Here is an 11,888-nt window from a genome sequence, read left to right as displayed (position 1 = left end):
TCACAGTCAAATCTTGTGAGAAAAGGCAGAGCATCATGGGGAGTGTAGTTTTATGTGGAGGACTGAGGTGAATCATGGTTGCCAAATCTGGCTTCCTTCTTACATTATTTAACTCTGAGGTAGTACATTCACAGAACAATTGAAAGCACAGCGGGGTTTCAAAAATTAGGAAAAGAGTGCCTAGTAAATTAAGAAAATGGTGCTGCCTCTTACTCAAAACTTTCAAACGTTTTGGGAGGGAATCTTATCAGGATCCAGCCAGGATCTTACCTTGGTCTGAAATCAGTCCTATGTGGTCCAGCTGCCCCTATTCACAAAGGATAGCTCCTGTTATCTGGCTCCTAACCCAGGTAAATTAGTCTCTTTTAAAAATCGGTATTGCTGCTTTTGGAGAATGGATTATTACGATTTTTTTGGTGTAAGTTGGAATTGTTGTTCATCAGGTCAACCTCTCCTCCTCTCCTAAGCAGTTAAAACTCTGAGCAGCAGGGGTTAGGACTCATTTTCTCATGAGCACACATGCATGTCAACACACATATATGGACACAAACATCCAATACAGTGCACAGTGGTCAAGCATCATTATCCTAGTCCTTGTACAAACCTGTCACACAGACCCTCTTGTGCCAATGGAAAGCCTTGTCTCTTTACACATTAGAAGATTGACTGGTGCCTTTTATCATTTGTCGTTCCCTTTCTTTAAGCTCTTTATATTTCCTGCTGCGTGGTTTGCATTGATAGGTATGTGTGTATATTTATACAAGTGACAAGTGCCCTTTAATTGCATTCACCGCTGACCAATGTTTTGGGGCCTGTCAGTCCTATCAGCAGCATTGGCTTCTGCTGTCCCTGGAATTTCCGTGTCCCAAATTATGATGGCGCTTGTCTCTCCCTTGTCCTATCCAGAACCTGTGAGGTGAGGCAAGGTCAGGATTTCAGCACCCTGGAGAGCTCTGAGTGAACGACTTGCTCCTAGAATGGCCAGAGGGGGCATGAAGTCTTAAATACCTCCAAGCTCTGCCTCCCTGTCTGGAAACCAAAGAGATGTAAAGGAGCAGAGAAACCCTCTGGCCTGGAGTTGTGCACTCTTCCTTCACTCCGTCAATTTCCTCCTGGCCCTTTGCTGTCTCTGGCGTGCAGACCTGGAGAAATTTGAGGTAGGTAGAAAAGGTTGGTTCAGTGGGGGACTCAGGCTCAGTGAGTGCTGTTTCTGCTGTCTCTGGTTATTGGAAGTAGCTGTCTTCTATTGGGTCAGACCAGTGCTCATTTAGCCCAGTATTGTTCAATTTTGAAGCTCTCTGGGGTCATTCCCATCACCTGATTATTTCCCTCTGAGCGATGCTCTGTCAGCACATAAGGTACTATTGGAAAACAATGGTGGCTGCCAGTAGGAGCTGCCATTTCCCCCAGAATTCTCCTGCAAATGGACACTGCACAGTAATATGGTACAGCTTGGAGGTGCATTCTGGGAGAATATGGCAGCAGGCCAATGACCAATGGGACTTCTGCTGCCGCCACTGGTTAGCCACCTTTCTGGCCCTCCCCAATCGACAAAAAGACCCCCATTTCATCATCCCGGAGGGTATTTCAGCTCAGGCTTGTTGTTTCATTTAACGGTGGTTGCCAGGAATTGAAACCGGGGATTCACAGGGAGTGAACCTTCTGCAATCACAGCATGCTCTCTGCCAATGAGCTATGGCCGTCTGGCATGCCTGAGCCATCCTTAGGCAGGCTACTGGAAGCCTGAGGCCCAATCCAAGGATGTGATCTTTGATCTGACTCCTCCAGCCAAGAGGGGCCATCCTCCTCTTTATTCAGGGGAGCAGGATGGCTTCCTCCCCTGTCCCTCTCCTGCCACATTCCCAAGGTGCAAACCCATCTCTGCTGCCCAGCTCCAATGCAGCCACCTCTAATTGGCCCTACATTTTCGTCTGGTGGAAGTTCAGCCATTGCAGCAGCTGCCCCTCCTCCCACCGGGAATTCACACCTTCATTATCACTCTTTACTGCCGAGTCGTCCATAGGCTTCCCGGCTCCGAACAGCCGCGCCGATAAAAAATAAGAGCAGTTCCCCCCGCTTCTTCTTTTTTTTCTCCAGTAGTTTCAATTTTAATTACCAGCATCAAGACAACTCACATTCTCACCAGGTTGTTTCGCACTAATTAAAGCGAGGAGGAGTTTATGGAAGGGACACCAACTCCAACTCCGCTCTTTTGCTCTCATCTATTATTTACAGTTGGTAATGCAAATAATTTCCAATTTAAACAGGCTGAGCTGGCCAGCAATGGAGGAGAGAGAGCCAAGGAAAGAAACTCAAATAAAGAGTAGAGAGCAAATGGCATCAGAGTCCAGGGGGCAAGAGGGTGGTGGGGGTTGGACTGTCGGCTGTGGGTGCCTTCCATGGGAGGCATGCAGGTGAGAGGTGTGTCTGTCTGAGCTGCAAGGACTTTCTTCTCTTATGATGCACTGAATATTGATATACCACTTTTTCAACAAAAGTTCCCAAAGCGCAGGCTCCGCTAACCTGGGCTTAATTAAGTAAGGGGCAATTAAGCGGGTTACCCACTTTGACTAAACTGGGCTCGGCTGTAAGCCTGGTGAGTCTCACGATTGGTGGGAAGCGAGCTAATCCACTGATGGTGAGAATAGGTTTGGTGGTTGATTCTCCCAACAGGGATGAGGGCAGACAGATCTCGCGAGGAGGCTGAATGCCCCTGAGAGGGGTTGGAGTAGCCCACACTCTACTTAATTGTTGCTAAGCTTGTTGCATATCCTTTTTAGGTAGTTAATAAAGTGTGGCCCTATTTTATCCCATACATGTGTGTCCTGTCTTCATTTGAGGTCTGGAGGCAAACCCCAAAACTTCCCCCTAAGGGAAATGTAGGGATTTATCCATGGCAGGGACCAAAACAGGTGCCAACTCTGGTAAATATGTATAGTTGGACTAGATAGAGGTCCTTGGTTGTCCTGGAGCTGCTGAAGCAACCTTAGGAGACCAAACTGTGTCTTGTTTTGATTTCACAGCACAGATCTGAGAGCAGAAATTTGAAGGTTTGGAGAAGGAGGCAGTGACGAACCTAAGCTGACTGCATTCAGATCCTTTGGGCAGGCAGGAAGCAATTGCACGCATTTCTCTGTGTTTGCCATATAAATGGATAAGACCTCACCTCCCTGGCTACCAGGATCGCCAAGAGTAAATCCATATTCGGATAACTAGAAACACTTTAGTTTCACGGCAGTCCTGGGGCCCTTACGAGTCGCCAGCAGATTTACGGTTTCATATTATGCCCTGGAACAAGACAGCGGGACTTCTTAACTTTCCGTTTCTAGTTTCACTGGCCACCGTGGGTCTTGCTGCGCACTGCGCCCCCAGTACCTCTTGCACGGGCCTCAGTGTGTCTGTGTAAAGAATTCTCCACATTATATGGCACCGTGATGCAGCCCCTCCGGTGCCCGGCAAGATCTGCCAAAGTCACCCTTCCTCTTTTCCAGCTGATTAGGGATGTGCTCGAAATGTGATTCGGTGGCCAAACCGTGGGCACATCCCTTTAAAACTGAGGGCTTACACGGTCCCTTTAATATGGAGGAGAGCCGGTCCATACCTGCCCCTGCTCCTTCTCATCCGTTTGCCGCCACTTCCGTGATGGTGGTGCTCCCCCTTCTATGACCCCTCCCTGGATGCCCCTGTGTGGCACCGGCATGCACATGGCCTCCGGCGAATGGAGGAGGAGCAGTTATGGACCTGCCCTCTTCCATGTTCAAGGGGCTGTGTAAGCGCTTGGTTTTAAAGGGACATGCCCAAGATTCAGATGCCGAATCGCCTTCCAAGCATATCCCTACAACTCACAGGTGACAACCTCTCTCCTCACTGCAAACATCCCTTTATTGGTCATACAAAGCTGACCAATAAATCCAAATAACAACGGACATCATTACTATCAATGATAAGAGAACCCTGTTTTATGTGAACCCTGGGGGGAATCCTGTTTTATGTAAAGACACTCCCATGATGCTATTCACACAAGATGGGGCGAAATCGGGCTAGTGGCGGCTAGCCTGATTTCACACCATCGTGTGAACCACCAGGCTCGGCTGCAAGCCCGGTGCTTCCTAGGCGGGTAACCCGCCTAACTACCCCTCCCCTAAAACCAGGTTTGCGGAGCCAGCACTCCGCAAACCTGGTTTTAAAGATCGTGAGTAGCCATGGCGCAGCTCCGCGCCATGGTTACTCATGAGTAGACCCCTGGAGGGGAGGCGAAATGCCACCTCCCAGCTCCGGGGGTCTCCCCAGTATGCCCTGCACGCTCACGCAGGGCATACTGGAGCTTCCGGGGGCCACACGGCGTCTGAGCTCCCCAGCCCCCGCCGGTTCCATCACGGAGCCAGCAATCGTGTGGGTGGCCGATCCGGGTATGAGAATGACGAGATGTGGTCAGGTGGTAGCAAGCGTGTCTTGTCCCCTTAGCTAAGCAGGGTCTGCCCTAGTTGCATATGAAAGGGAGACCAGAAGTGTGAGCACTGAAAGAGATTCCCCTCAGGGGATGGAGCCGCTCTGGGAAGAGCATCAAGGTTCTAAGCAACCTTGGAGAAGCCGCTGCCAGTCTGTGAAGACAATACTGAGCTAGATCGACCAATGGTCTGACTCAGTATATGGCAGCTTCCTATGTCCCTAATGGGGTAATATATATTAAAACACACCTAATCTGATGCTCCAAAAAGGGGTAGAGTTAAATCTGAAGAGGCAGGGGCGTTTGCATATTTATTGATGTCATTTTATTTTAAACATTATATTCCCTCTTTCTTTTGAGAAACTCAAGGCGGCTTACCAACTAACAAGTACAACCGTCGTCTGCTACAAGAATAGCAGTAAGTGTTCTGCAGGACTTGGAAAATAGTATCCAACAAGTTCAGCGAAAGCCAGCTGGGAAGGATGGATTTTGGCTTGCCACCAGAACACCCCCTGGGAGAGGGGTCCAGTTGGACCTGGCCAGGGAGTTCCATAGGACGGCAGAAGCTGCTGCGAAGACCCTCTCCCTTGTGGCCACCCAGCGCACCTCCGAGGAAGGAGGCCCCCGCAAGAGGGTGTGACGAAGCCTGCTTCCATGGCAGTGAAAATGGACTATCTGTCAAACGCAGCTCAAAGAAGAGGGAGAGGGCTCCTCTGAGAGCTAGAAAAACAAGGCCTTGCAGAGAAAGGGAAGAGAGCAAACCTCTCCCTCTCCTCCCCCCCCCACCCTTCTCTCTATCTCTCTAATGAGAAAAAGGGTTTTCTAATTTATTGCTTTTACAGGATTGTTCCTCCACAGAGGCACAAATAGCAGCATATCAATAAAGCCAGCCATTTGAAGTTGGATATTTCCACCTCTGTCACAGCAAAAAATAATTAAAAACGGATTCGCCGGATCATAAATTGCATGCCACGAAGGACGGGCCCTTCTTAACCCTGTCAGTGCCAGGCTGTGCCCATGGAAAAGGGCGGCCCGGGCTACAAGGAAAGAAGCAAGATGGTGATCCTCCTCTGAGGAAGAAAACAACGTGCCCATCTCCTGTCTAGCAAGCGGTGCCACAAAGGGGTTTGCCTCTGCTGAAAAGAGAAATAGCAGCCCACTGCCACGGCTCAGAATTAGGGATAAAATGAGAACTGGCCCCCAAAAAAGAACTTTCGGCTCAAAATTTGGGCAGGAAAGGAAGGGCGAAATGTCCTTTGAAATCACTCCTGGCTCACCTTTATCTTCCATTTTTGCCAATTCCCCAGCCATGCTGCTTCCAGTGGCTGCTGGGGGCCGCCATATTTCTATTGCAGCTACCAGCTTCATGTGGCACGTGAAACATATGAATATATATGCCAGTGTGGTGTAGTGGTTAGAGTGCTGGACCAGGACCAGGGAGACCTGAGTTCAAATCCCCATTCAGCCATGAGACTTGCTGGGTGACTCTGGGCCAGTCCCTTCTCTCTCAGCCTAACCTACTTCACAGGGTTGTTGTGAGAAGAAACATAATCAGGTACTCAGAGGATAAACATAACCATGTACTCTGGGCTTCTTGGAGGAAGAGCAGGATATAAATGTAAACGTAATAAATATAAATAAAATATAAATAATATATATGAGAGCCAGCATGGTGTAGTGGTTAGAGCATTGGACTAAGACTGGAAAGACCAGAGTTCAAATCCCCACTCTTCCAATAAACCCACTGGGTGACTCTGAGCCAGTCACGTCTCTCTCAGCCTAACCTACCTCACAGGGTTGTTGTGGAGATAAACGTAACCATATGCACCGTTCTGGGCTCCTTGGAGGAAGAGCAGGATATAAATGTAAAAATTAATAATAAATATTAATAAAATATAAATAATATATATGAAAGCCAGCATGGTGTAGTGGTTAGAGAGTTGGCCTAAGACATATACACCACTCTGGGCTCCTTGGAGGGATATAAATGTAAAATCATCATCATCATCATCATCATCATCATCATCATCATCGACATAGCAATACCAGGGGATAGCAGAATAGAAGAAAAAGAAATAGAAAAAAATCACCAAATACAAAGATCTACAAATTGAAATTGAAAGGCTGTGGCAGAAGAAGACCCAAATAATCCCAGTGGTAATTGGCGCCCTGGGTGCAATTCCAAAAGACCTTGAAGAGCACCTCAACACCATCGGGGCCACAGAAATCACCATCAGCCAATTACAAAAAGCAGCTTTACTGGGAACAGCCTATATTCTGCAATGATATCTATAACAGCAACAACATTGACAATAAAATTCTGGCATCCCAGGTCCTTGGGAAGGACTCGATGTCTGGAGAAAACAAACCAGTCAATAACACCTGTCTGACTGTGTAAATAAATAAATAAATAAATAATGATCAATAAATATAGAAGGCTGCCAATTTCTCTCTCCCACAGCCTAAATCGGGGGTTCTCACTCCTGCCAGATCCTCAAGTATTACTCAAGTTTTATTCACGGGAAACCACACACACTCCCACATTCATGACTTGCTCTGCATGCTGGATAGCTGCTATGTGGAGCAATCCACAAATGTGCTGTGTAGATCTCATTCTCAGAACAATTCCCACTGCCCAGTTGACACCTTTGTCCTCCTTCCCTTACGATCTCTCTTTGTAGGGAAAAGAAGAAACCGTTTTGCCCAGCCTCTGGCAGTTCTGAAATTTCCCTGGAGAATAGTGAGGAGAGTACCTCTGGACAGTGTCTCAGGAGGTTGTCAATGCAATAATATCGAACAGAAGATGACACTTCATATTGGAAAATCCCAAAGCCAATGACCATCTCTCATCCCTGGAGGGTCCCGGAAGTTAGGAAGAGGTGGACAGGGTTGATTCAATCTTTAAATTACTCCGCTTTCTTGCTCGTTCCTCCTGAAGGTCTCTTCTGTCTTTCTACTTTCCTTCTCACATTCTGTTGGTTTTTGTCATCTTCCTGTCCAGCGCTCCCTTCTCAATGTCTAGGAGAGGAGAGCTGGTCTTGTGGTAGCAAGCATAACTTGTCCCCTTAGCAAAGCAAGGTTCGCGCTGGTTGCATATGAATGGGAGACTACTAGTGTGAGCCCTGTAAGATCTTCCCCTCAGGGGATGGAGCCGCTCTGGGAAGAGCAGAAGGTTCCAAGTTCCCTCCCTGGCAGCATCTCCAAGATAGGGCTGGGAGAGATTCCTGCCTGCAACCTTGGAAAAGCCACTGCCAGTCTGTGTAGACAATACTGAGCTAGATAGACCAATGGTCTGACTCAGTAAATGGCAGCTCCCTATGTTCCTATGTCTTTAAGCTGAGAGGAAAAGGGGGCGGGGGGAGGAAGAAGCAAGCCCCTTCCTGGCACTTGAGAGTTATGGTTTGGAGCAGGTACACAGCATAATAACTTTTTAATAATAACTTAATTGATAATTTGCCCCCCCTGCCAAGACACTCAAGGCGCTTACACAAACAATTAAAATATGATTACAATAAATAAACAGCAATAATTAAAACATCATAAAACAGACAGCATCCGAGCCAAAGCAAATAAGAAAAACAAAACCAAACAAAACCAGCATTGTTGAGGAGGGAGGGGTGGTGGTGGGGGGAGAGAGAATCCTCATACAAATTCATCTTCCAGATCTCCAGTTGGCATTGCATCCAAATTCTCCCGTGAAGCTGTTTCTACATTTGCAAAGATTTTGGCAGCCTTGCAGTCATTAGAAATAAACACACACACACTGCATTTTAAACTGCCATAAATTAACTGGAGTTTTACAGGAGGTAATAACGTGGCATCTACTTTAATTTGAATGAATTCCAGTTATTAAAGGGAAAGCAAAAAAGGGGTGTGTGGGTTGTGATGTTGCATATTGCATTCTGTTGTCTGAGAAAACAGAACCATACAGATTTCCTTTCCTCTCCCTACTTTCTTAGAAAATTTGGTTACTATTTGTGGGAGGTGAGAGGTATAACGCCCAAGATCTAGTGTGAGGTGTCAGAGTTGTAGAACCATTAGGAAACAGTGACCATAGTGTGATCCAGTTCAGCTTTTATGCGAGTGGAGCACTGCCAAGGAAGTCCAATACAGATGCTCTGGACTTCAGAAAAGGAAACTGCTCAAAAATGAGGGGACTGGCAAAAAGGAAGCTGAAAGGGAAAGTCAGGACAGTCAAATCACTCCAGAAAGCATGGAGCTTGATTAAAACCACAATAATAGAAGCTCTGTTGGAATGTATACCAAGAAGAAGGAAAGGTACCACCAAGTTCAGGAGGATGCCAGTGTGGCTAACAGGTAGAGTCGGGGAAGCTATAAAAGGGAAGAAGACTTCCTTCAGAAAATGAAAGTCCTGCCCAAATGAAAAGAACAAAAAGGGACATAAACTCTGGCAAAAGAAATAAGGGATGCAAAAAGAGAGTTTGAGGAGCATGTGTCTAGAAGTGTCAAGGGGAAAAACAAAAACTTCTTCAGAAGCAGAAAACCTGCCAGGGAGGCTGTTGGACCCTTAGATGATGACGGCATGAAAGGGAGTATTAAGGAGAGCAAGGAGATTGCAGAGAAGCTGAATGAGTTCTTTGCATCTGTCTTCACGGCGGAGGATACTAACCATACACCTGCTTCTCAGGCTTGGTAGAGGCTGAAGAATTGGGCCAATTGGAGGTGATAAGAGAGGGTTTTCTAAATTGTCTTGAAAAATTAAAAATTAACAAATCACCAGGGCAGCCACCCAAGAGTTCTGAAGGATCTCAAATGTGAAATTGCTGATTTCCTAGCAAAAATATGAAATTTGTCCCTACAAACAGGTTCTGTACCTTTGGGCTTCCCAGAGGCATCTGGTGGGCCACTGTGTGAAACAGGATGCAGGACTAAATAGGCATTGGGCCTGATCCAGCAGGGCTCTTCTTATGTTCTGATCCCCTAACAGGAATATCTTATAGCAGACAGTGCTCGCATGAAGTCACCCATCCAAATGTAAACCAGAAGAAGACCTTGCTTAGCAAAGGGAAGAATTCATGCTTCCTACTGCCAAACTGCCTCTTCACCTGAATCAGGAATGCTCTGAAGCCTCCACAATTCCTGGCTGAAAAAGCTTCCTGTGGCCAGGATCAGCCCCAGCAGGATTTCTCTTGCCCACGTGATCCTGTCATGGTGGGTTTTCTTTCTCTCTGTATTACGTTTTCATTCCACCCTTCTTCCAAGGAAATATTTTTATTTATTTATTTTTATTAAAACATTTTTTTACCACCCAAAACTTACATCTCTGGGCGGTTTACAACAGGATAAAAACAAAGTAAAACATTCGTTAAGACAAAAATGGGTGAGAATTTTGGCTCAGATTTTAAGATGAGCCAGAGAAGAATTAAGGGGGCCTGTAATGTTCCCCGCTGTTTTGAGATGAGGATTATGAGTCCCCAAAGCTTGTGTCTGGACCGAAGTTTGACGAGCTTCACCAGGCTCGCTGCTTCCTAGAAATGCTTGCTCAGTTGGATTTTGCCCCCTCATCTCCGGCCAATCTCGGATTTTTGAGAGCCATCTCCCCACCTCACGCTGAGAAGACAAAACTGCCCCCGGGGACTGCTTGGGAAATGTAGCAACTTCAGTCAACATTTATCGACTCTGAACAACAATTTGCAGCTTTACTGCCGTCTCTGAAGGGACGCATTTTTGTTGTACAGAACCGACTCCCATCTATTAATGACCTAAAACCCCTAGGAGGCTCCTTTAGGTAGAGCTACAGGAGTTGAAGGGGGGGGGAAATCATTGTTATAGGAATACTCCATTTTCAAGCATTTTCACACAACTCTCTTGGGATTCTGATTGCTCCCAAACATGCCACCAAGCCTTAAGGGAGACTAATAGCCATGGGATTGGCGATGGTTTTAGAAAATGTTATTAATTATGCCCCCAGATCTGGTGTTCCAGAGCTCTATTCTTGTGAATATTCCCGATAAGCTACAGACGTTCCTGTAGCTTACTGTTCTTGTGAATCTCTTCCTGATCTCTGTTCATGGAAATTTCTGATAAGCCATGAATGTTCCTGATCCCCATTCTTGTGAATAATGTTCCCTGTCTCTGTTCTTGTTTGTTTGTTTATATTTGTACTAGCTGGACTGGGCACAGAGCACCTGCATCCCCACCAGCCCGTTCCCCCTCCCACCCTGCCCTGCTTCTCCCTTGCCATCCACGCAGTTTCTGGCTGGTGGGCTGGCCAGAAAGCCAGCCCACCACCTCCTCCCACCCTCCAATTCCTGGAGGCTGGGCCAGCCTACCGCCGCTTACTCCCAGTGGCCGGCCTGGCCTTGCATTATTTGCTCCTGCCGGCCGGCAGGCCGCCTGCTGGTGGGAGCAACTTGCTTCTTTGCCAAGCCCAGCCCGAAAGCCGGCCTGCCGCCACCTCCTCCCGCCCGCCCACCTGTCAGCACCTCCTCCCGCCCACCCTCCAATTCCCAGGAGCCGGGCCAGGCCACTGCCGCCTGCTCCTGGCGGCTGGTCTGCTAGCAGCCACATCCCTGTTTTCTCCCCCGTCCCGTCGCTAATCGGCAGCTGCTTGTGAACTCTCACGAGAGCTGCCACACATGGGATTAGCAACGGGTACACCTAGGAGAAATAAATATATAGATACCACCCAAAACGCAAGTCACAGGTTGGTTTACAACAAGACAATAAAAACAACATATAAAAAGGTTAAAACATGACAACAATTTAAAATTTAAAACAACATCTAAAATAATGTTGTTCCTGATAGACCATGAATGTTCCTGGTATCTGCAGTTGTGAATCATGTTCCTGATCTCTGTTCTTGTGAGTTCCTGATAAACCATGAATGTTCCTGCCCTCACGAGAAAGAAATAAGTCCACTCCTCCGCCTGTGTGACAACCCTTGAAAGATACTTGAACATTTTCAAGATATTTGAAAATGACTGTTATATCTCCCCTTAGTCTCCTCTTCTCCAGGCTGGACAACAGCCTCATCTCCTTCCATAGTTCCTCACAGGACAGTTTCCAGACCCCACAACCATCCTGGCTGCCCTCATCTGAACCCATTGCAGTTTATCAACGGCTTTCTTAAAATGCAAGGCTTAACATTGGACACTGTATTGGACACCATATTTCAAGTGAGGTCTGACCAGAATGAGTGGGTCCTTTTTCTACAGTGGCCAACCAGATTCCTCCAGGAAACCCAAGAGTGGGACATGGGGGTAACCCGTCCACCCCCACTGTTGCTTCCCAACTGTGGCTGGACACACTGTCAGTCAGGATGTCCACCACAATCTTTGGACATGGTGGAATCTTTGAAGTCCAAGGGGTAGTTGAGCAGGATTTCCCATGGTCAGGAGGTTGGAAGTCCTTGCTCAGAATGCAATGTGCGCGTTGTGAGAATATATGCAAACTGGATTCATTTATGCAGGTTGCAGAA

General features: G+C 47.2%; 1 protein-coding gene across 1 annotated transcript in view; it reads right to left on the bottom strand.

Moving 5' to 3' along the window:
- Nucleotides 1–978: 978 nt before the first annotated feature.
- The window catches only part of MICALL2 (MICAL like 2), a 114,414-nt gene continuing 103,504 nt past the window's right edge, over nucleotides 979–11,888 (bottom strand). The window contains exon 19 of the mRNA XM_053276825.1: nucleotides 979–1,142. Coding sequence (XP_053132800.1) covers nucleotides 1,102–1,142 — 41 coding nt within the window. The 3' untranslated portion in view covers nucleotides 979–1,101. The remainder of the gene's footprint in view (nucleotides 1,143–11,888) is intronic.

The sequence above is a fragment of the Hemicordylus capensis genome, chromosome 13 (assembly GCF_027244095.1).
Source record: "Hemicordylus capensis ecotype Gifberg chromosome 13, rHemCap1.1.pri, whole genome shotgun sequence".
Taxonomy (NCBI): domain Eukaryota; kingdom Metazoa; phylum Chordata; class Lepidosauria; order Squamata; family Cordylidae; genus Hemicordylus; species Hemicordylus capensis.
This window is presented reverse-complemented; position numbering and strand designations above follow the sequence as displayed.